General features: G+C 47.7%; 1 protein-coding gene across 1 annotated transcript in view; it reads left to right on the plus strand.

Annotated features, from left to right (window-relative positions):
• The window catches only part of MXRA5 (matrix remodeling associated 5), a 30,591-nt gene extending 23,782 nt beyond the window's left edge, over window positions 1-6,809 (plus strand). The window contains exon 7 of the mRNA XM_043895698.1: window positions 3,772-6,809. Within this exon, the coding sequence (XP_043751633.1) occupies window positions 3,772-5,677 (1,906 nt within the window). The 3' untranslated portion in view covers window positions 5,678-6,809. The remainder of the gene's footprint in view (window positions 1-3,771) is intronic.
• The last annotated feature ends 18,840 nt before the right edge of the window (window positions 6,810-25,649 follow it).

Raw genomic sequence — 25,649 nt, forward strand, 5'->3', positions numbered from 1 at the left:
ATCCATCTATCCATCCATCTATCCATCCATCCATCCATCCATCCATGCATCTATCTATCCATCTGTCCCTCCATCCATCCATCCATCCATCCACCCATATGTCTATCTACCCATCCATCCATCCATCTATCCATCCATCCATCCATCCATTCATGCATCTATCTATTCATCCATCCATCCAGTCTATCCATCCATCCACCCCCCCATCCATCCATCTATCCATGCATCCCTCCATCCATCCATCCATCTAACCATCCATCCATACATGCCTGCATCTATATCTATTCATTCATCCATCCATCTATCCATCCATTCATCCATCCATCCATCCATCCATCTATCCATCCATCCATCCATCCATCCATCTATCCCTCCATCCATCCATCCATCCATCTATCCCTCCATCCATCCATCCATCCATCCATCCATCCATCCACCCATATGTCTATCTACCCATCCATCCATCCATCCCTCCCTCCATCCATCCATCCATCCATCCTGCATGCATGCATCTATCGATTCATCCATCCATCCAGTCTATCTATCCATCCATCCATCCATGCATACATGCTACTGTTTAATCAGTACAGACCAGGAGAGCTGCCCCAAACCCCGCCATGCACAGGAGACGCCACCATGGACAGTCATCCAGCCCCTTACATTAGGTGCTGAAGCTGCAAGACCCTGGGCGCGCCCCTCCAAAGCCACTGTCTCCTTATTCAGTGTTTCCAGCTGCAGAGGAAAGAGACAGTGTTTGGCAGCAGGGAGGCAAAGCCACACCCATGACGCCGTGTTGAAACCCCACCCCCTCCCCGGCTCTTCAGCCTCCAGGGCCGGGCAGTTTGGTGTGGGTTCCTCCCCGGGGACAAGGACCAAAAAAAAAAAGCAGCACCCAAGATTCTGTGCGGACGCCCAGCCTCCTTCCAATGCAGGAAAAGGTTGCTGTCGCATTCTCCCAGCCTGTCTATTTTAACTTCAGGCGGCTGGGTGGTACCTCATGAACTTTTGCACAGTCCATCCGGAATACCACGTACCCAGTTTTCCCCAGAATATCTTCCAGCTGGGCCGGTGTCCTGCCACGTGGAGGCCTGTTTTCCACTGACGTTGGCAAGGCTGAGGCAAGTGTTGAACGGACGCTGAAATGAAGGATGGTCATTCCAGCGTCGACGGGGGCGGTCCAGAGCTTCTCGCTGTAAATCATAAACGACGGTCTCTGTAGCTTCATTATTCCTAGCTTCTGACTAATTACATTCTCAGGAAAAAAAAGTGTCATTAAATGGCCCGTGGGAGTTTTATAAAGGAGCGGGCTCTCTGCCCCGCCTACACACTGGGATTGTTTAAAAAACAGAGGTATTGGACTTTGGTGTCTTGAAGCCAAGTCTCCTGTGCGGTGGAGCCAGGCACCTTTTTCAGGCTTGCTCTGTGGATTCTGATTGTGACCAAGACTAAGATTCGTTGCCATAGGCATTTCTAAATGTTTTTCAGACGTATGCTACTGTATACATTTCTGCAGTCTGACTCCAAGACACGTTGAAGCATCTTTGTCTTCTCCACTGCTATCCAGTGACCGACTGATTCACATAGACTTGACTGTCTTTCTCTTGGCCAACAAGACAGTTTATTTGGCCCTTGTCAATAGGTGCTTATAGCTCAGTCGGTGAAGAATCTGCCTGTACTGCAGGAGACCCGGGTTCGATCCCTGGGTCGGAGAGACTTGCTGAAGAAGGAAATGGCACCCCGCTCCAGTCTTCTTGCCTGGAGAATCCCATGGACAGAGGAGCCTGGCGGGCTACAGTCCATGGGGTCGTAAAAGAGCCGGACACAAGTTAGCGACTCAACCACCACAATCGGTGCTTTGATGAACAAGGATCAGGTGGCCCAGTGGTTAAGAATCTGCCTGCCAATGCAGGAGATGAGGGTTCGATCCCTGGGTCGGGAGGACCCCCTGGAGAAGGAAATGGCAACCCACTCCAGTATACTTGCCGTGGGAAATCCCACGGAGAGAGGAGCCTGGCGGGCTACAATCCATGGCGTCTCTAAGGGGTCAGCCATGACTTAACAACAACAGCAATCGGGTTTTAAGGTTGTATTCCATCATAGGCATTTTTTTTTTTTAAATTAACCATTCCATACATGCTATGAGCATGATGCAATGTGCAGGAAATATTTAGGGATGAATGTTCAAGTTCCCTCTACAGAAGCCAGAATGATCATTTATAAGTAACTGAGATGTTGGACACTCTTAAAGTAGGAAGTTCCCAAATGTCTTAACCCGTTATTCAAAGCATTAGCTCTGCACTGCTGGAGGAGATGCCAATACCTGTTTATAAAAATGTCCCGTATGTAGGGTAGCTATTTCTGTCTTTCTTTCCGTGTTGCCCCTTTATGCTGAAAAACTTTTTTTTCTTACATATTAACTCAGCAGCGTGTGAATGTAGGTCTACTGCATGGAGAAATGGCATGTAGCATAGGCACAAACTGGTGAGGGTCTGTAAGCTTTAGTGGAGAAGGGAATGGCAACCCACTCCAGTCTTCTTGCCTGGAGAATCCCATGGACAGAGGAGCCTGGCGGGCTACAGTCTATGGGGGTTGCAAACAGTCAGACACGACTGAACCACTGAGCACATTGACATTGACACATTCCAGAGAGGAAACTTGTAGACCAACAGCATCAAGTTCTGAAGCATCCCACCTTAGCATCGAAACCCTTCCGATCACCACACCTCCGTGATCCATGGCGTCGCTACTTTGCTTCCTGTTTGAGTCCAGCCGCATGAGAACTGTCAAGGGTAGAAATCGTCCATAAAGTGCTTTCTTTAGGAAAAATTTCACCTCATCCTAAGGTTAATGCATATTCATTCTGTCCATGACTGTAGCATTTGATCTGATTTTATCATTACCCTCAGCACCGAACTGGCCAGCATGCAAATATTTGATCCACATACACACACCACCCCCCGCCCCCCCACACACGCACACACTAACAGGGTTGATGTCGTAGACTGCATTTCACATCTTTGAATCCGTGGCCAGGCCAGCCAGAAGGCAGGCTCCACCGGGAAGTTCTTATTCATGGTAAATAAATTGCTTCTGTGTTTGGGTTAGTGTCCCCTTTCGGCTGCAAAAACCATCTGACGTCTTGAGTGGCAGTCTTGGGTACTGGTGGAGTTTCCCTGGTGACTCAGCAGTAGAGAATCCGCCTTCCAACGCAGGAAAGTCGAGTTCGATCCCTGGGTGGGGAAGATCCCCTGGAGAAAGGGCACGGCAACCCACTCCAGTATTCTTGCCTGGAGAATCCCATGGAGTAGGTGACTCAGTGGTACAAGAATCTGCCTCCGATGCAGGAGACGCAGGTTCCATTCCTGGGTGGGGAAGATCCCCTGGAGGAGGGGCATGGCAACCCACTCTGGTATTCTGGCCTGGAGAATCCCATGGAGTAGGTGACTCAGTGGTACAAAAATCTGCCTCTGATTGCCTCCGATGCAGGAGATGTGGGTTCGATCCCTGGGTGGAGAAGATCCCCTGGAGAAGGGGCGTGGCAACCCACTCTGGTATTCTGGCCTGGAGAATCCCATGGACAGAGGAGCCTGGCGGGCTACATTCTGCGGGGTGGCAAAGAGTTGAACACGCCTTAGTGACTATAAACAACAGCCTGACCACCCAGTAGTCCCTCAGAACCCCAAGTCTCTGTCTTGCTTCGGTGATCTCGAGCCAGGCCAAGAGAGCGTTTGGGAGACTGACATTCTTCCTCCTTTTCTTCTTCCCCGCCAGCTTCGACACCAGGATCAAGGCGTTCGCCAACGGGACGCTGGTGGTGAAGTCGGTCACCGACAAAGACGCGGGGGATTACCTGTGCGTCGCCCGGAACAAGGTGGGCGACGACTTCGTGGCGCTCAAGGTGAACGTGGTCATGAAAGCCGCCAAGATCCAGCACAAGGAAGCCAACGACCACCGGGTCCTCTACGGGGGCGACCTCAAGGTGGACTGCCTGGCCACGGGGCTCCCCAGCCCGGAGATCTCCTGGAGCCTCCCGGACGGGAGCCTGGTCAACTCCTTCATGCAGGCGGACGACAGCGGCGGGCGGGCCAAGCGCTATGTGGTGTTCCACAACGGGACGCTCTACTTCAACGAGGTGGGCCCGCGGGAGGAAGGGGACTACACGTGCTTCGCCGAAAACCAGGTCGGCAAGGACGAGATGCGGGTGCGCGTCAAGGTGGTGAGCGAGCCGGCCGCCATCCGCAACAAGACCTACTCAGTGATCCAGGTGCCCTACGGGGACGTGGTCACCGTGGCCTGCGAGGCCCAAGGCGAGCCCACGCCCAGGGTCACCTGGCTGTCGCCCAGCCACCGGCTCATCCCCGCCTCGTCCGACAAGTACCAGGTCTACCAGGACGGCACGCTCCTCATCCAGAAGGCCCAGCGCTCCGACAGCGGCAACTACACGTGCGTGGTCAGGAACAGCGGCGGCGAGGACAGGAAGACCGTCTGGATCCACGTCCACGTGCAGCCGCCCACCATCAACGGCTACCCCGAGGCCATCACCACGGTGCGGGAGGTGGCCCCCGGCGGGAGCCGCAAGCTCATCGACTGCCGGGCGGAAGGCGTGCCGGCGCCACGGGTGCTCTGGGCCTTCCCCGAGGGCGTGGTCCTGCCGGCCCCCTACTACGGAAACCGCATCACCATCCACCGCAACGGGACGCTGGACATCAAGAGCCTGCGCATGAGCGATTCGGTGCAGCTGGCGTGCATCGGGCGCAACGAGGGCGGGGAGGCCCGCCTGGTGGTCCAGCTCACGGTCCTGCAGCCGCTGGAGAAGCCCGTCTTCCACGACCCGGTCAGCGAGAAGATCACGGCCATGGCCGGCCACACCATCAGTCTCAACTGCTCGGCCGCGGGCACCCCGACGCCCGCGCTGCTGTGGGTCCTCCCCAACGGGACGGAGCTCCGGAGCGGCCAGCGGCTGCACAGGTTCTTCCACAAGGGGGACGGCCGGCTGCACGTCAGCGGCCTGTCCTCCGAGGACGCCGGCGCCTACCGCTGCGTGGCCAGCAACTCGGCGGGCCACACGGAGAGGCTCGTGTCCCTGAAGGTGGGGCTGCAGCCGGAGGCGAGCAAGCGCTACCACAACCTGGTCAGCATCGTCAACGGGGAGACCCTGCGGCTGCCCTGCGTCCCGGGCGCCCGCGGGACGCGCCCCTCCTGGACGCTGCCCAGCGGCCTGGTGCTGGACGGCCCCCAGGTGCGGGGGCGCTTCGCCCTCTGGGAGAACGGCACCCTGACCGTGCGGGACGCCTCGGTCTTCGACCGGGGCACCTACGTCTGCAAGGCGGAGGGCGAACACGGCCCTGCCGCCGTGAGCGTCCCGGTGATCGTCATCGCCTATCCCCCGCGGATCACCAGCGAGCCCACGCCGGTCATCTACGCCCGCCCCGGCAGCACCGTGAAGATGAACTGCATGGCCATGGGCATCCCCAAAGCCGAGATAAGCTGGGAGCTGCCCGACAAGTCGCATCTCACCGCGGGGACTCAGCCCCGTCTCTACGGCAACAGATTCCTGCACCCGCAGGGGTCCCTAACCGTCCAGCAGGCCAGCCAGAGAGACGCGGGCTTCTACAAATGCACTGCAAAAAACCTCCTGGGCAGCGACTCTAAGACCACCTACGTCCACATCTACTGAAACGCCAAATCGGACGGCGGGGTCTCCACGGCTGTCGCCTGAAAGCGAAAGTGTTCGCGGCTCAGTCGTGGGGGATGCTCTGCGACTCCCCCCTCCTCCCCGGACTGTAGCCCGCCAGGCTCCTCTGTCCGTGGGATTCTCCAGGTCAGAATACTGGAGTGTGTTGCGACCGCTTAGGAAGTTAAAATGAAGCTTGATGACGAGAGGAAACCACCGCATGCACTGTAAGGGGGTGTCTGCCACGATGGGGGGAGGACTTTGTGACAAGTTTACAGAATGCCAAGCGCCCTGGTCTTGCTTTCCACGGGACTTGGGTGCGGATCTCAATTTTCTGAGTCGCGGGCGCCACCCCTGCCGCTTGAACCAGCGTCTGTAGGATCCCTGAGGAGCACTCACTGCAAATAAATCATAGAGATTCACCATGCCTCTGCTACCCGGCTGCAAAATGCGTTCCCCTAGTTAACCTGCTGCAGTTTCAACACAATAGAACCTTCTAGAATGAGTATCCATCTTTCCGTTATTTCAGCATTCCACTTTGCCCAACAAGGCCTGAGAACCACAAAGATTTAATTTTTTTTTTTAACCCACGTACATGTGTCATACAATACATCTCGTTTTATAAGAATGCTTTCTTCCTGGAACTCACTTTTTATATAGTGTTTTATATATATATATTTTTTTTCTTTCTAATCAGACGATGAGAGTAGAAAGCAAAAGACGTACTTTCTGCCTCGTTAAAAATAATAAATTATTGGTCTTTACAAGACTTGGATACATTAGGGCAGGCATGGAAATGCAGTTGAAGCAAGTTTCCTCATCTTCCTTCAAATTCATGAACCACGAAGATATTACTGTTCCCACGGATCCTGTGGGTGGGGGAGGGAGTGACATATAGAATTTCCTTGTTTATAATAAAGTTTATCCCGTGAGAGTTGCAGAGAGATGAGAGGAGACGGAACAGAAAGCAAAGTTGTGACCCCAGAGAATAAACCCACTGTCTTCCGGACAAGCTCGGAAATCGCTTTCCTCCTGTCTGCCACTGAAAGTTGATCTGTTATTTCCATGACTGCTTTACTGTATTTTTAAGGCCCATATAATGTACATTGGATAATAAAATAATATTTTCCAAAGAGCCAAGCAGTCATGACAGTGGTATTTTTTCAAGGGCAAAAGCACATGAGTTGCATTTGAGTTTTAAATCAGATTGGTTGGTTTAACTTCCCCGGTGATCCAGTGGTTAAGACTTTGTAGATCCCACATGCCTCAGGGCCAAAAAACCTAAACCTAAAATGGAAGTAGAATTGTAAGAAATTCAATAAAGACTTTAAAAATGGTGGGCCACATCCAAAAAAAAAAAAAAAAAAAATCTTAATAAATCAGATTGGTTAAAAATTGCTTTTATCCACCACCCTGGAATTACTCCTTTCTCTGCAACTCTTTTTATTACCAAGAAACGGAGTCCAAGTTGGTGGCTCTGGCGACCCCTTTGACAGGAAGAAAGGGTGGAAACAGTTCTGATCTGAACCAAGATAAATTAAGACTGAAAAAAATAGTGTCATGGCAACCCTTCAGCTAATTTTCTTTAGGAAAGAGGCATCTTGGGTGCATGTCCCATGCATGTTTTGGCTTTCCATACTGAGAAGCGGGTAAAAAGCAAGATTAAATATTTGGGAAGAAGGTGAGTTTTGACCATGCCACCAATTTGGAAAGAAGAGCAGTCATTGAAACTAAGCAGCTTGGCTTCCCACCGTTCTGGGAAGCATGGATGCTGTCTCGTGTATGAATTTGTTTATGGGCTTAAGGGTAACCCCACAGCCCTTAGGATGTGCTAGGTAACTAAGATGGGGTACCAGGGTCCCCAGATGTGTTGGCAACATGTCCTGCTTGAAACGTTCATGCTCCAGAGACCAACGCTTTTATCTCGGACAGGGTTTGTCAACATTAGCAGCAAGAACTTTGGGGGCTGGGTCATTTTCTGGGGTGGGGGCCGTGGTGTGTGTCCTGGGGTGCTTAGCAGCATCTGTAGGCTATACCCACGGCGCGTCAGGAGCGTCTTCCACTCCAGGTGTGTGGCAGTCAACTCACGGCTCTAAATATTTTCAATGCCCCCCCATCACCCTTAGTTGAGAACCACCATGAGAGATCTTATGTAAATACAATTTGATAGATCGACAATACATCGATAGCTAGATAGACGATACATAGATGATAGATGAATGTGTCGGTGGATGGATGGATGGATAGATGGTTAATAGATATATGCATATATCAGTTCAGTTGCTCAGTTGTATCCACCTCTTTGTGACCCCATGGACTGCAGCACACCAGGCTTCCCTGTCCATCACCAACTCCCGGAGCTTGCTCAAACCCACGTCCATCTGGTCAATATATAATATACGTATATGGTAGATGATACAAAATAGCTAGATGATGAAAGTTTATTGCTGAACTACGAAAGACGCCGGGATTCTTGGCCTCTGGAGGAGAAGAATTCAACCTGGGGACAGAGACGAGGCTTGATCGCTCAGAGCTTTTATGTAACAGAGTTTTATTAAAGTATAAAAGAGATAGAGAAAGCTTCTGACATAGGCATCAGAAGGGGGCAGAAAGAGCGCCCCCTCACTAGTGTTAGCATCGGAGTTATATACTTTTTGATTAGTTGTTACAGTGAATCAAAAGAATGTCTGGAGGTTGTAAAGACCTTACTAGACCCACTCCTGTAATTTACATTTTAAGATAATAGGATTAGCCAGGTTTTTGTTTTTTTTTTTTCCAGAAACTGTCCTCAAGCAGGACACATTATTGATATATATTCCTAAGGAATGTAGAAGGGAAAAAAAAGTTTGTCCTTTCCTCCTCCTTGAGAATTCCAGACCCCTCTCTCCTTGGGGACCCCCAGACTTCTTATCAACCTGCCTAGGAGTTGACTCTCTCAATGATAGGATAGATCAGATAGATAAATAGGTATGTGGGTAGATGAATGGATAGATGCTTGACAGATACATGTATAGACATGTATGTATAGATAGATATGATTGATTGATAGGTAGACAGTACATAGATACCTAGATAGATGATAATGGAGACATAGATGATATATAAGATAGAAGGGTGGATGGATGGATGGATAGGTGGACAAATGATTGACAGACACATAAATGCATGCCTGTGTGCTAAGTCACTGCATTCATGTCTGACTCTTTGTGACCCTATGGTCTGTAGCCTTCCAGGCTCCTCTGTCCGTGGGGCTTCTCCAGGCAACAATACTGAAGTGGATTGCCGTGCCCTCCTCCCTGGGATCTTCCCCACCCAAGGACTGAACTCACAGATCCTGCGGCTCCTGCATTGCAGACAGGTTCTTTACCAGCTGAGCCACCAAGGGGGCATGGATACATAAATATATAGTAGGTAATAGCTAGCTAGCTAGATGATGATAAAGATGACAGAAAATAGGTAGATGTGATAGATAACGATAGCTACATGATAGATGAGATAAATAGGTATGTGGATAGATGAATGTATAGAAAGATAGATGATAGATACATAACTATATAGTAGATGATACATATGATTCATAGGTAGACAATATATGATATATAGATTTAGATGTGTGGATGGGTGCATGGATAAAATATGGAAATATAGCAATGTAGACAGATGATTGATACATACATATATAGTAGATAGATAGATACCAGCTAGCTAACTAGCTACATGACAATGAAAATAGATGGGTATCTATTATCAAGGATGGATGAATTTCTTGTTTTAAGCCACCCAGTTTGGTGTAATTGGTCATAGCATTCCTGAAAAACTCACCTCTTAAAAATTTTCTAGTAAAGACAGTCACAGTGAGATGTACTTGGATACTTCGAAACTGGATCAGCAGATGAAGAATTTGCCTGCAGTGCAGGAGATACAGGGGATGTGGGTTCGATCCCTGGGTCGGGATAGATCCCCTGGAGAAGGGCATGGTAACTCACTCCAGTGTTCTTGCCTGGAGAATCCCGAGGACAGAGAAGCCTGGTGGGAGCTACAGTCCACGGGGTTGCAAAGAGTCAGACACGACTGAATCGACTCACAGACATGCACACGCATGCAAGTAGGCATTGCTATTTCCAGAATTCTTGCTGTTATCCCCCCCGGGTTTAAAACGGCCATGGTTTGCAAAGCGCTTTCAGGCACTGTATACCACTGAGACCTCCACACTGTCCTTGGAAAGGCCGACGCTCCACGCTCCCCAAGCAGGGGACGCCGGGTTCGATCCCTGGTCAGGGAACTAGGTTCTGCGTGCTGCCACTGAGAGTTCAAGTGCTGCAAGTCAAGATCCCGTGTGCCTCAGCTAAGACCCCGTGCAGCCAGACACACAAATATTTTCAAAAGAACAGAACGAATAAGCTGTATTTTGATTTTTACAAAGTCATAAAAGATTGGGAGCAGAGACGCACTGATAGCGAGAAGCCTCATTCAACTTTCCATTATGTAAAAAATAAACGCGCACACACGGCTTTCGGAAGGAAAAAAAAAAAAAAAAAAGCAAGGCTATTTTCTCCATTTGGAGAAGTACATGGCAACCCACTCCAGTATTCTCGCCTGGAGCATCGCACGGACAGAGGAGCCTGGTGGGCTACGGTCCACGGGGTCGCAGAGAGTCAGACACGACTGAGTGACTAACACATTTTCTCCATTAAGTTCTGGCAACGTGATTTTAAAAATAATGATAAAACAAAACAAATCCAAGAGACTTCCTGTGTACCGTGAAGGTTCCCGCAGTCTCTCTCTTTTTTTTTTTGTCTTTGTGGTATATAAGCATCTGCAAAATATGCCAAGATAATTCAGTGATAGTTTTCCTGGGTCTGGGGGAAGGCTGGGAGTTTATGGGCTTCCTCGAGATCTTTCTGTCAATGATTATAAAAATAGATTCCATGTAAAAACTTTTTTCTTTTCCTTTCTATTTTTCTTCCTGGACAATGGCAGGAGCGGGAGGTCTATTTTAAATTACTAGTTAAAAGAGGAACTTTAAAGCACAATTGTCAGGGGACAGGATTACTGTCCACTGCTGTTTCATTTTCTTTTTGTTGATTCTGGAAAGTGAGACTCTTTGTCAAAGCCGGGATTTAAAACTAATAATTAAAAAAAAAAATTAACCGCTGAGATTTTTCCTACAGAAAATACCGCACTGAGTCCATTTCAAAATGGGGGGAAAGCGATCTTTCTTGACGTCTTTCCAGCAGAAACCAGGAAAGTGCTCACAAGGCCACCCACCGTGAGGCCAGGTTTCTGGAGAATTAGCCAGAAACGAGAAATCCCACGGACAGAGGAGCCTGGTGGGCTACAGTCCTCGGGGTCGCAGAGACTCAGAAATGACTTGGCAAACTAAACAACAATAAAACACAGATCTGATCGGGGGTGGGGGAACTTTGGGGAGGAGAAGACCAAGTTTCTACTGTTTCCACATGGCAAGCTCATACTGGACTGAGTTTTTCTAAAGCCTTATTCTGTAGTATAAATAGCTATAAATAACAAATATAGGGAAAAATGGAACTAAAAACACAAAAGTTCACAATCATACTGTGTTGTGTGTGAGTTGCTCAGCCGTTAGTTGCTCATCTGTTTGCGACCCCACGGACTGTAGCCCTCCAGGCTCCTCCATCCATGGGGATTCTCCAGGCAAGAATACTGGAGTGGGTTGCCATTTCCTCCTCCAAGGGAATCTTCCCCACCCAGGGATCAAACCCAGATCTCTTGTACTGCAGGGAGATTCTTTACCGTTTGAGCTATGAGGGACCAAGGGGAAAAAAATACTTTGAACATGTTCAGATTTTGGTAATTGTATGCAAAAAAAAAAAAAAATACACACACACATTGGAAAAGACCCTGATGCCGGGAAAGATTGAAGACAGAAGGCGAAGAGGGTGGCAGAGGATGAGATGGTTGGATGGCATCACCGACTCAATAGAGATGAGTTTGAATAAGCTCCAGGAGATGGTGAAGGACAGGGAAGCCTGGCGTGCTGCAGTCCATGGGGTCCCAAAGAGTCAGACACGACTGAATGACTGAGCAACAATTATATCATGCACACACACACACACACACATATGTTCTGTTTATAAACCAAACTATATGATATTAGGGCTTCCCAGGTGGCACTCGGGTAAAGAACCCACCTGCCAATGCAAGAGACTTAAGAGACCCGGGTTCGATCCCTGGGTCAGGAAGATCCCTTGGAGACGTGAATGGCAACCCACTCCAGTATTCTTGCCTGGAGAATCCCAAGGACAGCGGAGCCTGGCGGGCTGCAGTCCATCAGGTCGCAGAGAGTCGGACACGCCTGAAGCAATTGCTGAAGCCTGCTGAATCAGCAGGCACATGTAGTGGTCGGCGCATTTATTTCCCACATGAACAATATGACTTGCGTTCCCCCCATGTCGTCAGTCAGACTAAGACCCCCATTCAATGCATATGTCATTAAGAGTTGAATCCTGTCTTGGTGGCCGTTCACGGTATTTTCCGTGTTTGGCCGTCTCTGCAAAGGCTCTCCCATAAATCTCTGAATCGCGAGATAGATGACTGCAACCCTGAAGGGTGTGAACATTTTTAAGGTTCTTGCCAAGCATTCTGGAAGTGCCTTACAAAACCCTACAAGGCTTTCCAATTTCTGTTGCCACTGAACTGGCATAGAAAAATACTGTGTTTCCACACGTTCTGCCCAAGAACTGCTCCCATTTTAAGAACCCCTAATTTCATACTCAAAGATACCCGCGTATTTTCTTTCATGCTTCTTCATTAACAGTCAAAATACATAACTTGTCCATTTCATGACAGAATTATTTATGGGTTTTTGAGCTGTTTACACTTTGCTGTCTGAGTAATGACAATAACTTATTTAACAGGGCATCCACATGTCCTAAATACCGCAAATACACAACAAGGCATTAATACTTGTTCTAAGCATCAGAAATACTTGCTATTTTTAGTCACCCTGTTTTCCAATTTTGTTTGCAGAACGGCAGTTTTTGAAACGACAGCATTTTTAAATTGTTTGTAGGTTGAGAAATAAGAAAATATCTCTCATTTTTTCCCTCTTGCATTCATTTTTTTCATTTTTTAAAAAATGCTTTTGCTGTGTTTAGAAACTGCTTCATTCTGAGATTAAATATTCTCCTCCGAGCTTTTAAGGTATTTTTCACTTTCAAACATCAAAACTGAGAACATTTGTAACTCACTTAGCTCTAAGGCATGAGATGAAAAAATCTTATTTTTTGACCAATTGAACCATTTTTTCTAACACCAGGTATTGATGTGTTATTTCCCCAGCGATCAGAAGTTTTGCTCACATTAAATACGCCTGCAAGTGTCTGTTCTCTGGCTTATCATAGAGTGTTTTACACCATATTTTAATGACAACGCAAATCTCATATTTTTATATGGCCGTGCAAGTCTCTTAATATTTTCCATACTGCCATCTGCATTCTTGCCCAGTTTTGCTTGGAGATAAATTTCAAAGACAAAGATCTCATCATGGAAAGTCATCAGCGTTTCAATTGGAATTTTTTGAAAACACAGATTGGTTTTGCAATATTTATATATATATTTTTGTGGTTGAATCTTCCCACAGAGGGATGTGAGCTGCTCCTCCCATATTTTTTAAAAACATTTTTTAACTTTTTCAATCTTAAAGTTTCTTCCTTTATTAATTAAAAATTCGTTATGAGAGAATCACTGAGGGACTTCCCTGCTGGCACAGTGGCTAAGGATCCCCCCTGGCTGGGGAACTGACCTCCCACATGTCGTGGAGCAGCTAAGCCGGTGTTCCAAAACTAGACAGCGTGCTGCAAGGAGAGATAACTTATGCCCCAATGAAAGCCCGATGCAGTCACAGAAATAAATGTTGAAAAAAAAAAAAAAAGAATCACTGAGCTAATTCAACAAGTGAGCAGCTAAAAATTTAAGTAGAGTGATGTGTGGCTGTTACATGTCTTCGATGTGTTGGTATGCATAGAAGCAGATAGTAAGCATCTTTTCACATCTACCAGAATCGCTGTGACCTTTTCTTCGTGGACGTCTCGGACCCTTCTGCTACATCTTCTCCTGGAGGTCTTTTTTATATACATCGTTTTCAGTGTAGCTACTTCATCGATCAGATGGTCTGTGAAAAAAAATATAGCTTATTTTCTTCCTCAGTTGTTCGATTTCTTCTGTGTGTTTTATTTCTGTTCCACTCTACTGGTTGTCCCAGAGGGGCGCTAGTGGTAAAGAACCCGCCTGCCAATGCTGGAGACGTAAGAGATGCGGGTTCAAGCCTCGGGTCGGGAAGACTCCCTGCAGGAGGTGATGGCGACCCCCTCCAGTATCCTTGCCTGGAGAATCCCATGGACAGAGGAGCCTGGCGGGCTACGGTCCGTGGGGTCGCAAAGAGTCGGGCACGGCTGAAGCTACTTAGCACGCAGGCACTACTTGCTATACATCCCCAAGTCACGGCTGACAACAAAAGTTCTGATGGTTCATAGAAGGATAACGTGTCTGGAGGAGCTTTACCGACGTGGAGCTCAGAACTCTACTTCTGCTTCTCATTCTGGCTGACGCTCTGAAAAAACAAACAAGGACTTTTCTTACTCAAGAAAATTTGCCTCTGGCCCCACAGAGCAAATATTAAGAAGGATCTTTCTAGAAATACAAATGGCCGATAAGCGCAGGAAAAGATGCTCGGCTTTGCTAATTGCAAGAGAAACACAAATCGAAATGACAATGAGAAAAAAAAACTACAGTGAGGTTATCACCTCACACCAGTCAGAATGGCTATCATTTTTGTTTAAAAAAAAAAAGCTACATATAACAAATGCTGAAGAGGGTGTGGAGAGAAGGGACCCCTCTTATTGTGTTGGTGGGAATGTTAATTGGTTCAGGCACTAGGGAACACAGTATGAAAAGTGAAAGTGATAAATACGAAAGTATTTTCATATGAAAATACGAAAGTCAGTCGTATCTGACTCTTTGGGACCCCATGGACTGTGCTTACATACTGGAGTGGGTAGGCTTTCCCTTCTCCAGGGGATCTTCCCATCCCAGGGATTGAACCCAGGTCTCCCGAATTGTAGGCAGATGCTTACCATCTGAGCCACCAAGGAAACCCAGTATGAAGGTTCTGCAAAAAAAAAAAAAGTAAAAATAGAACTATTATGTGATTCAGCAATTCTACTCCTGGGCATATATCCAGATAAAACTCTTAATTCAAAAAGACACATGCACCCTAATATTCATCGCAACACTATTTGCAATAGCCCAGACGTGGAACAATTGTAAATGTCCAGCAACAGAAGAATGGAAAAGTGTGGTACACATATGCAATGGAATATTACTTAGCCATGAAAAAGGATAAAAGACTGTTTTCTGCAGCGACACGGATGGATCTAGAGATGGTCACACCGAGCGAAGTTAAGTCAGACAGAGAAATACAAATACCGTATGGTATCACTTATATGTGGAATCTAAAATATGACACAAATAAAGTTGTCCATGAAACAGAAAGAGACTCACAGGACAGACGTGTGCTTGCCCAGGGGGTGGGAGTTGGAGGATGGATGGGTTGGGAGTCTGGAATTAGATGGGATCAGAGTCTATGGGGGAGATGTCTCTAAAGACCTGAGTTTCCAAGATTTCCCCAAGGGTGTGAAATCTCAGCCGTGACCGAGTCACCCACCCAGGACCCTCCACGGACCCCGTGAAGATATAAACAACTGTTTCCTAACTGGAATTCCCTACATCGAATGCAGAGAGACCACTTTTTCTTTAAACAGCTTGCCACAATAAACAGAAGCCGCTTCAGCAAGAGCAGCCAAGCCTCAGAATTGAGTAATAAAGAGTCACTCGTATGAGAGAAGTCTGAGATGAAAGCTGTATGATTTATAGTGGAATCCACACTAGAGCCTCTGAACCCACCAGTCTCATCAGAAACATTCTCTGGGTCAAAGCTTCCCGCGTTCTGCTTCTTCCTCCCATTCCGGTGCCTTTTGGTTTCCAGATTATATTATTGTTTCTGTGTAGCAGAGAACTCCAATGGAAAAGAACTCTTAACGAGTTCCACATGGGTTTGAAAAGAAACAAAGTAATAAAAAGCAAAACTTGGAATAATTCATAGCCTCTCACTTCCCACCCAAACCCTGCATATGTGTGTGTGTGTTTAGGAGCTTGGAAACTTTTCTTTTCCTCTCTGACTCTTAATGGCTTGGGTTTATAAGCGGTGCAAGGTAGCAATAGGTTTTGCTTTTACCCAGCGTTGTTTATGTTAGCTTCATGCGACCGAAATGCCGTTTTTATCGTGCTTGCTGTTAAAATAGCCGCGGAGATGGCATGCCAGCGTGTTTATGAACTGAGTTACAAATGCTTAGCTGCTGAGTTCCACCAGTAGTCGCTTGGCATGGAGTTCTTAGAGAGAGATGAGAATTTCATGTCCTTACCTATACATCAGATTTCTTCATTTGCATCTTCTCATGCTTCGTGAAGATTTACTATTGGTGATCAATAAGTGTGTTGGCATGAATGAGTGAGATATACCAGTGACCCCAGGGATGAAATAGACCACCAACTAAGTGTTCGTTAAGAGGAATAGTTGAGTTTTCTTTTCCCTTTTTTTTTTTAAGACTTTTTATTTTATACGGGAGTATAGCCAGTTAATAATGTTTTGATAGTTTCGAGTGGATAGCAGAGGGACTCAGGTACACATATACACGGATCCATTCTCCCCCAAACTCCCCTGAAAGAATTTTTAAACTTTATTCTATTGAAGTATAGTTGATTTACACAGCTGTGTGCATTTCTGCCCTGCGGCAAAGCGACTTGGCTATACACATATAAACATCCTCTTTCATATCCTTTTCCAAGACGGTTTATCAGAATGCCGGACGGAGCTTCTTGTGCTATACAAGAGAATCTTTCTGTTTATCCATGCTGTGTATGTTCAGTTCAGTTCAGTTCAGTCACTCAGTCACGTCCAACTCTTTGCGACCCTGTGGACTGCAGCACGCCAGGCCTCCCTGTCCATCATCAACTCCCGGAGCTTGCTCAAACTCATGTCCATCGAGTCAGTGATGCCATCCAACCCTCTCATCCTCTGTTGTCCCCTTCTCCTCCCGCCTTCAATCTTTCCCAACATCAGAGTCTTTTCCAATGAGTCAGTTCTTTGCATCAGGTGGCCAAAGGATTGGAGATTCAGCTTCAACAAGTTTGCATCTGCTAGTGCCAAACCAAAAGTGGGGATCAAATTGGATGAGAAAGGATTCTTAGAAGAAGGGTCAGTCCCAGAGGGTTGTGATTCGGTCAAGCAGAGACGGGGCTTCCCAGGTGCCTCAGTGGTAAAGAATCCGCCTGCCAACGCAGGAGATGCAAGAGACGCAGGGTCAATCCCCTGGGGGTAGGAAGATACCTTGGAGTAAGAAATGGCAACCCGCTCCAGTGTTCTTGCCTGAAAAATTCGATCCCTGGCATAGGAAGATCCCTTGGAGAAGGAAATGACAGCCTACCCCAGTGCTCTTGCCTGGAGAATCCCCATGGACAGAGGACCTTGGTGGTCTATAGTCCGTGGTGTTGCAAAGAGTTGGAGACGCCTGAGCGACTAAACGCCAAGAGGTGCAGACAGTGGGCAAACATCCCTGCCAGAACATTACCTTGAGGAAGACACAGGATGTGGGTCCTGGGTCTTTGAGAAACAGTGAATGGTTGGATTTAGCTTAGAGCTGAGCCTCACGGAGTGTGGGGTGGAAAAGAACTCTGACAGAGCCCTTCTGTTGTGTCCTGGCAAATTGCCCCAATAGAAAGAAATGCATAGTCAGTATAGAATAGCCGTGGGCTTTTCTGTTCACTTTAAACTTCATGTCATCAATTATTTGCCCACCAAGGACCTTCAAGGAAACTAATTGGGTGGGGAGGGACGTCCCTGGCAGTCCAGTGGTTAAGACTTTGCCTTCCAATGCAGGGGGTGTGACTTCAGTCCCTGGTCAGAGGGCTAAGATCACACCTGCCTTGTGGCCAAAAACCCAAAACAGGAAACAGAAACGGTATTGTAGCAAATTCAATAAAGGCTTTAAAAATGGTTCACATCAAAAAACAAATCGCCTAAAAAAAAGAAAGAAAATTAATGTGAATATGGTAAATTGGATTGATTCCCATTGGGAAAAATTAATGGAGTTCACGGGTTCGATCCTTGGGTCAGGAAGATCCCCTGGAGAAGGGAATGGCAACCCACTCCAGCATTCTTGCCTGGAGAATCCCATGGACAGAGGAGCCTGGCGGGCTACAGTCCTTGGGGTCGCAAAGATACACAACTGAATCGACGTAGCCTGTACACACAGGCACGTCCTTTAGTAAGAAGGAGGAAGCTGAAAGATGCTGTTATTTCTTTTCCAGATGTTGAATTGAAAGCATCAGGCCGATTTCATTAGAAATGAACTAGATTCTATTCACTATCACCAGATTCAGAAATAATTGCATTATAAAAATGTATCTCTTCTGTTATTTCAAAGTTTGACTTTTATGACTATTGGATACTTATCGATGTGATCTGAAAGATCCGCTGGAGAAGGGATAGGCTACTAACTCCGGCATTCTTGGGCTTGCCTGGTGGCTCAGCTGGTAAAGAATCCACCTGCAATGTGGGAGACCTGGGTTCGATCCCTGGGTTGGGAGGATTCCCTGGAGAAGGAAAAGGCTACGCACTCCAGTATTCTGGCCTGGAGAATTCCATGGACGGCATCGTCCATGGGGTTGCAAAGAGTCAGGCATGACTGAGCGACTTTCACTTGAGCTAAAGACGCCAAAAAAAGAATGGATATACGACAAGGCCCTGGTATAGAGCACAGGGAACTATATGTAATACCCTATGATAAATCATCATCGGAAACAATACGTATATATGAGCTGAATCACTTTGCCATATAGTAGAAACGAACAGTGTTCCGTTTCTACTGTAAAGTAAGCCTGGCGTGCTGCAGCCCATGGGGTCGCAAAGAGTCGGACACGACTGAGCGCCTGAACTGAATGTAAAAACATGCCAGGCACATTCACAGACAGAAAGTCAAACAGTGGTCACCAGGGGCTGAGGGTGGAGAGGAATGACAACGGATTGTTCAGCGGGTACCAAGACGCAGCTCGAGAAGATGAAAAGGTTCTTGAGGTGGGTGACGGTGATGATTTTGCCGTGCGAACATACTAAATGTTACTGAACTGTGTGCTTTAAAACAAAAAGTGCTTAAAAGGGTAAATTGTATGTTGCATTTTACCACAGTAAAAATGTTTTCAAGGCCTTCCCTGGAGGTCTGGTGGTTAAGACTCTGCAGTTCAAATGCAGGGGGTCGGGCTGAGGGTCAGATCCCTGCTTGGAGAACAGGATCCGATATGCTTGGTAGTGCAGCCAAACAAACAAACAAAAAAAAACCCACTTTCAGTTATAAAACGGATACATGTGTGCACGCTCTGTCGCTCAGTCGTGTCTGACTCTTTGAGACCCGGTGGTCTATAGCCCTCCAGCCTCCTCTGTCCACGGGATTCTCCAGGCAAGAATACTGGAGTGGGTTGCCATTGCCTCCTCCAGGGGAACTTCTCCACCCAGGGATCGAACCCACATCTCTTGCCTTGGCAAGTGGATTCTTTTACCACTGAGCTATCAGGGAAGCTAAAACTGACACGTGCCCTTGATTAAAAAAAAAAAAAAAGAAATAAAAATGCATACACTGGGGGAAAAATATGTCCAAAATTTTGAGGGCAAAAATCAAACCATAGCTGGCTCCGTGAGAATTTCCAGCATTCACCAGTACATGCTCTGCTATTTTATGCTCAGTTGCTTTGATCGTGTCCGACTCTGTGCGACCCCATGGACTGTAGCCCTCCAGGCTCCTCTGTCCATGGGATTCTCCAGGCGAGAATACTGGAGTGGGTTGCCATGCCCTCCTCCAGTTCGGCCGATGCATACAAAGACATAAAACGGAGATTCTTATTTTGATCTCAAGATGCTTCATTACAACCCCAGATATATGCTGTTTGTAGACTGGGGAAAGGTTTATTAGCCTCCTATAAAATCTCTCACTTGGGCCGAGTGGAGGCCATAAAGACCCCCACTCAGAAAAACCGTCCCTTGCTACAAAAGCCAGGAACGTCCAGAAGCTAAGTCCTGGCTGGCCTGCAAAGCTGCGTGTCTGGACGTGGGGGACCCCGAGGGATTGCTCGCAGAGGTGGCTGCCCGGGAGGACCTTGGCTCTCCACCAAGGACGGCCAGAGACAGAGCCCATCGCATCCCTCCCGGGAGTCAGCAAGAAAGAATCGCAGATGCAGAAAACGACAACTCCAGAGCACAGAGAACAGGGCAGTGATTCAGGCCATGTTGCTGTTGCTCCTGACCACAGAAGCCAGCGAGAGAAACGGGCAGGAGATGGGGAAAGAAAAAAAGGCACAAGTTTCCTTTGCAAAACAGGCAAAAGAGAAAAGACCCAGTTGTGGCTGTTAAGTCACTCGCTCACGTGCGACTCTTTGCGACCCCACGGACCGAGCACGCCAGGCCTCCCTGTCCATCACCAACTCCCAGAGTCCACCCAAACCCATGTCCACTGAGTTGGTGATGCCATCTAACCATCTCATCCTCTGTCATCTCTTTCTCCTCCTGCCCTCAATCTTTCCCAGCATCAGGGTCTTTTCCAGTGAGTCAGTTCTTCACATCAGGTGACCAAAATATTTCAGCTTCAGCATCCGTCCTTCCAATGAACACCCAGGACTGATTTCCTTCAGGATGGACTGGTTGGATTTTTCTTGCAGTCCAAGGGACTCTCAAGAGTCTTCGCCAACACCACAGTTCAAAACCATCAGTTCTTCAGCGCTCAGCTTTCTTTATGGTCCAAGTCACATCTGTACATGACTACTGGAAAGACCCCGTGGGTATACACAGAAGACTCTCAAAGCGCGAATGTTCAACGCGACGCATGGAAATCTCATTAGTCTAAACGTTTCAGCGACTTTGATGCCGTCTCCGAGCCAGCAAAGCCGTTGCCGACTGCCAGCCAATCTGCCAGGATAAATAAAGCCGGCTGGACCCTTCCAGCCTCGAAGAACCAGTTTTCTGCTCAGGGTGGTGCCTAGGAAAGCTTGGGCTTTGACCAAGAGCTCACCGGAGCCACATGTCTATAGAATGAATCACGCCGAGGCCAGAATCTCGGTAAACCCACCGGCAGAGCGAGGAAGGGGGTGAATTATGTGCGTGGGCCGCAGCAGTGAAGTCTGTTAGGTTTGTATTTTCTTTTTCACCGGCTGTAACCAAGGGAGCCCAGAAGGAAGGGTCAGGCGCAACCGCCAACGTTGCCGTCAGTTACGGGAAACCCTCCATTATCCTTTTGTTTGCTTTTGTTTTACTCTGAGAGTAAAGTGGTGCAGAAATAGCAGAGGTCACATACACCAGGGATGCAGAAACATTTAAACCAAGGTCCTGGGACACGGCACGCGGAGATTAAATGCAGGATAAAAGGAATTCTGTGATTAAAGGGCTGCCCGGCGGGGCTGGGCTAGGGGTCCAGTGGTTAAGACTCTGCCCTTCCAATGTGAGGGACGTAGGTTTGATCCCTGGTGAGGAAGCTAAGATCTCATATACCTCCAAGGCAAAAAAAAAAAAAAGACACAAAGCAGAAGCAATGTGTGTGTGTGCATGCTCAGGCGTGTCTGACTCTCTGTGACCCCGTGGACTATAGCCCGCCAGGCTCCGCTGTGCATGGGATTTTCCAGGCAAGAAGACTGGAGTGGGTTGCCATTACGTCTTCCAGGGGGTCTTCCCGACCCAGGGATCGAACCCAGGTCTCCTGCATTAGCAGGAGATTCATTACCAATGAGCCACCTGGGAAGCCCCAAACAGAAAGAATATTGTAATAAATTCAAGAAAGACTTCAAAAAGCAATTCACGTTAAGAAAAAAAAAGAGAGAGAAAAGGAATACACTGGTATTATTCAGACAAAAACTTGCATCAACATCATACCTATCAAGACTGCTAATATCTTGAGGTTTCCCTAGTGGCTCAGTCAGTAGAGAATCTGCTTACCAGTGCAGGAGACCTGGGTTGGATCCCTGGGTTGGGGAAGATCCCCTGGAGGAGGAAATGGCAACCCACTCCAGTATTTTTGCCTGGAGAATCCCATGGACAGAGGAGCCTGGCGGGGCTACAGACCGTGGGGTCGCAAAGAGCTGGACATGACTGAGCGACTGAAGCTTTCACTTTATGATGTTGGGTTTCAATTAATGCAACAAGTCTGCAGGGCGGGAGGTGCATGGTGACGTGTGCAAACATATCCAAGCGTAGACAACAGAACAAGGGTCTCTGCAGACACTTGGATGGGGAAGATGTAGTCACTAGCAGACAGGTAACTGTTACAGAGAGAACGGGAAATAGCAGGTAACTTGTGAGTGACGCATACGCAGGAAGGAAGGAGGGCAAGTTGCATTTGGGGTCGGGGAACTTGGTAAGGTGTCAGGGGCAAAATGACTTTTGGGAGCTGGGAGCTTCTCACTGAAGTAGTCGGTCATCCGGAGAAGGCAGAGAGGGGGTCAGAGGCAAGAGTGTGGTCACGGAGAGGCAGGGGATTAGGGGAGAAGCAAATGGACCTGGAGGACTTGCAGACGTGAGACTGGGGGAAAGCCAGCAGGAGACCTACCAAGGCAGATGCAGGTCAATGACCCTTTCACCCGGTGGTGTTGGGATTCAGTCGCTCAGTCGTGTCCGACTCTTTGCGACCCCCGTGGACCGCAGCATGCCAGGCTTCCCTGTCCATCACCATCTCCCGGAGCTTGCTCAAACTCACGTCCATCGAGTCGGTGATACGTGACGATAACTTTTGGGTGTGTTTGTCTGACCTGGGAATCAAGTCCCCGAAGAACCGCTTTTCAAGGCTGGAAAATGTCCTGATTCGTTCTAGCATCATCTTTGAAAAGAAGAACAACAGAAAGGAACAACAGTAGCGACTCTTCCACGGGGTCTGTGTGGAGTGAGTAAAAAGCAGACAAAATATGGCCGGTAAGACGCTCAGCCCCACGACTGTCGGACAACTCGCTTCTCAGGAGATAAAGAAACACAGCAACTCTTCAAGGTGTAGCAGCGACTGACGACCCAGAGAATTAACGATCTCTATTTATAGAGGTTGACAGACTGGAGCTTTATAAACCTTCTCTGGTTGCTTTCCAAACTCAGTGCATCTTTGGGGGAGAATGAATAGATGTCTATGTTTGCCTGAGTTCCTTTGCTGTCCATGTAAACTGTCATGACATTGTTTATCAGTCATATTTTTGTTGTTCAGTTGCTCAATCATGTCCAACTCCTCGTGACCCCATGGACCGCAGCACGCCAGGCCTCCCTGTCCATCACCAACTCCCGGAGTCCACCCCAACCCATGTCCACTGAGTCGGTGATGCCATCCAACCATCTCATCCTCCGTCATCCCCTTCTCCTCCCGCCTTCAATCTTTCCCAGCATCAGTCTCTTTTCCAATGCATTGGCGCTTTGCATCAGGTGGCCAAAGGACTGGAGCTTCAGCTTCAGCATCGGTCCTTCCAATGTATATTCAGGGCTGATTTCCTTTCGGATTCAGTCGGCCACACCCACATACAAAATAACAAGTTTAACAAAATAAACACAGTGCCTCCTTGTTATTCACAGATCTCCCGTTCGCAGTTTCGTCTACTTGCTGAAGTGGATTCGTAATCCCCAAATCAATACCCCTGGTGCTTTGGGTGTCATTGGCGGGGACTCTGAAACCGGCTGAACAAAAACCAGAGAGTCTTCCTGTCACACACCTTTCCAGCTGATGCGGAACAGGGCAATGTTCTGCCTCCTGGTTTTGGCTCTTAGATTGCAAACAAGTATCCTTTTCATGGGTTCTTGAGCCCCATGTTTTTCTCATCATGGTAGCTTTCTGTTCGAGGTTAGGCTGTTTAAGACAGCCCCACACTTAACTGCAGAAGAGCCCGCTGCTCTTTCTAAGTACAAAAAGGCTGCCGTGTGCCGAACGGAGAAAATTCACCCAATGGATTAGCTTGGCTCGGGCTCGAGGGGCTGTCCAGCACTGTGGGGACTTCCAAGGTGGTGCTGGTGATAAAGAATCCGCCTGCCGATGCAGGAGATGTGGGAGACTCGGGTTCCGTCCCTGGGTCGGGAAGATCCCCTGGAGGAGGGCATGGCGACCCACTCCAGTGTTTTTGCCTGGAGAATCCCACGGACAGAGGAGCCTGGAGGGCTACAGTCCACGGGGTCTCAAGGAGACACGGCTGAAATGACTCAGTACACACACACACTCATTACCACACTTGCCCATAAAGGCAACATAGAGGAATCAATCACGTCTAGTGAAAGCATCCCACTGGAGTGACAAAGTAAATCCCTACATCCCCAGAATTTATTTAAAACAGCACTCATTCCACACACACAAAAAAACTCATTCAATGACAGTGTGTTAGAGTGGATGGGATGGATGAAAAAATTTGCATTCCATCAAAACTCTCCGAGAAACACACATGGACCGCTTCTTATCATCAGCATGTCACTATCGTGTCTGACAGACGGCATGTGTGAATCACATCCTTCTTTTTTTTTTCTCAAAGACGATAATGGAGAAACTCAGCTAACACAAGGTGAAGACAAGCCAGAAGGGTCTGGGAAGAGAAAGGTAAAAATGTGCACGTGTCCTCTTTGTGGGCAGTATATTTAGAGAGCGCCTGGTGATGAATTTCACATGCTTGGTTTCTTGCAAGGAGCATGTCTGCACGTTGGGTCGGCAAGCATGAACGTTGAACGTCATGCGTGGGGGTTTACAGGTGGTGTCTCCAATGCCTTGAGACGGGTGGATTGTTCTTGATGTTGTCGTGTCCGACTCTTTGTGACCTCATGGACTGCACACGCAGAGGACCTGCAGGAACGCAGCTGGACAGAAGCAGAGAGGCAGGCAGAATTGCAGGACGAGTTTATCAGGGAAACAGGGAAGGCAAAGAACTATTCAGTCGATCAGTCATGTCCGACTCTTTACAACCCCATGTACCACAGCACGCCAGGCTTCCCTGTCCATCACCAACTCCCGGAGCTTGCTCAAACTCATGTCCATCACGTGGGTGATGCCACCCAACCATCTCATCCTATGTCGCCCCCTTCTCCTCCCACCTTCAAACTTTCCCAACATCAGGGTCTTTTCCAATGAGTCAGCTCTTTGCATCAGGTGGTCAAAGTGTTGAAGCTTCAGCTTCAGCATCAGTCCTTCCCATGAATATTCAGGACTGGCTTCCTTTAGGGTGGACTGGTTGGATGTCCTTGCAGTCCAAGGGACTCTCAAGAGTCTTCTCTAGCACCACTGTTTGAAAGCACCAATTCTTGGGTGCACAGCCTGCTTGATGGTCCAACTCTCACATACATATGTGACCACTAAAAAAAAAAAAAAGGCCATAGCTTTGTCTAGGTTCATCATAGCTTTCCTTCCAAGGAGCAAGCATCTTTTAATTTCATGGCTGCAGTCACCATCTGCAGCGATTTTGGAGCCCAAGAAAATAAAGTCTCTCACTGTTTCCATTGTTTCCCCATCTATTTGCCATGAAGTGGTGGGACTGGATGCCATGATTTTTTTTTTTTTTTTTGAATGTTGAGTTTCAAGCCAACTTTTTCACTCTCCTCTTTCACGCTCATCAAGAGGCTCTTTAGTTCCTCTTTGCTTTCTGCCGTAAGGGTTGTGTCATCTGCATATCTGAGGTTATTAATATTTCTGTCATGATGTAGGTAGACAGATGATGAGATAGACAGATGAGATTGATAGGTAAACACACAGAGATAGATGGCAGATAAATAGGGGAATAATAGATAGGTGATAGATGACAGACAGAAGACATTGATAGGTAAACACACAGATTGATGGTACATAAATAGGTGAATAAAAGATAGATGATAGACACATGACATTGATAGGTTAACACACAG

Source organism: Cervus elaphus, chromosome X (genome assembly GCF_910594005.1).
Source record: "Cervus elaphus chromosome X, mCerEla1.1, whole genome shotgun sequence".
NCBI lineage: Eukaryota > Metazoa > Chordata > Mammalia > Artiodactyla > Cervidae > Cervus > Cervus elaphus.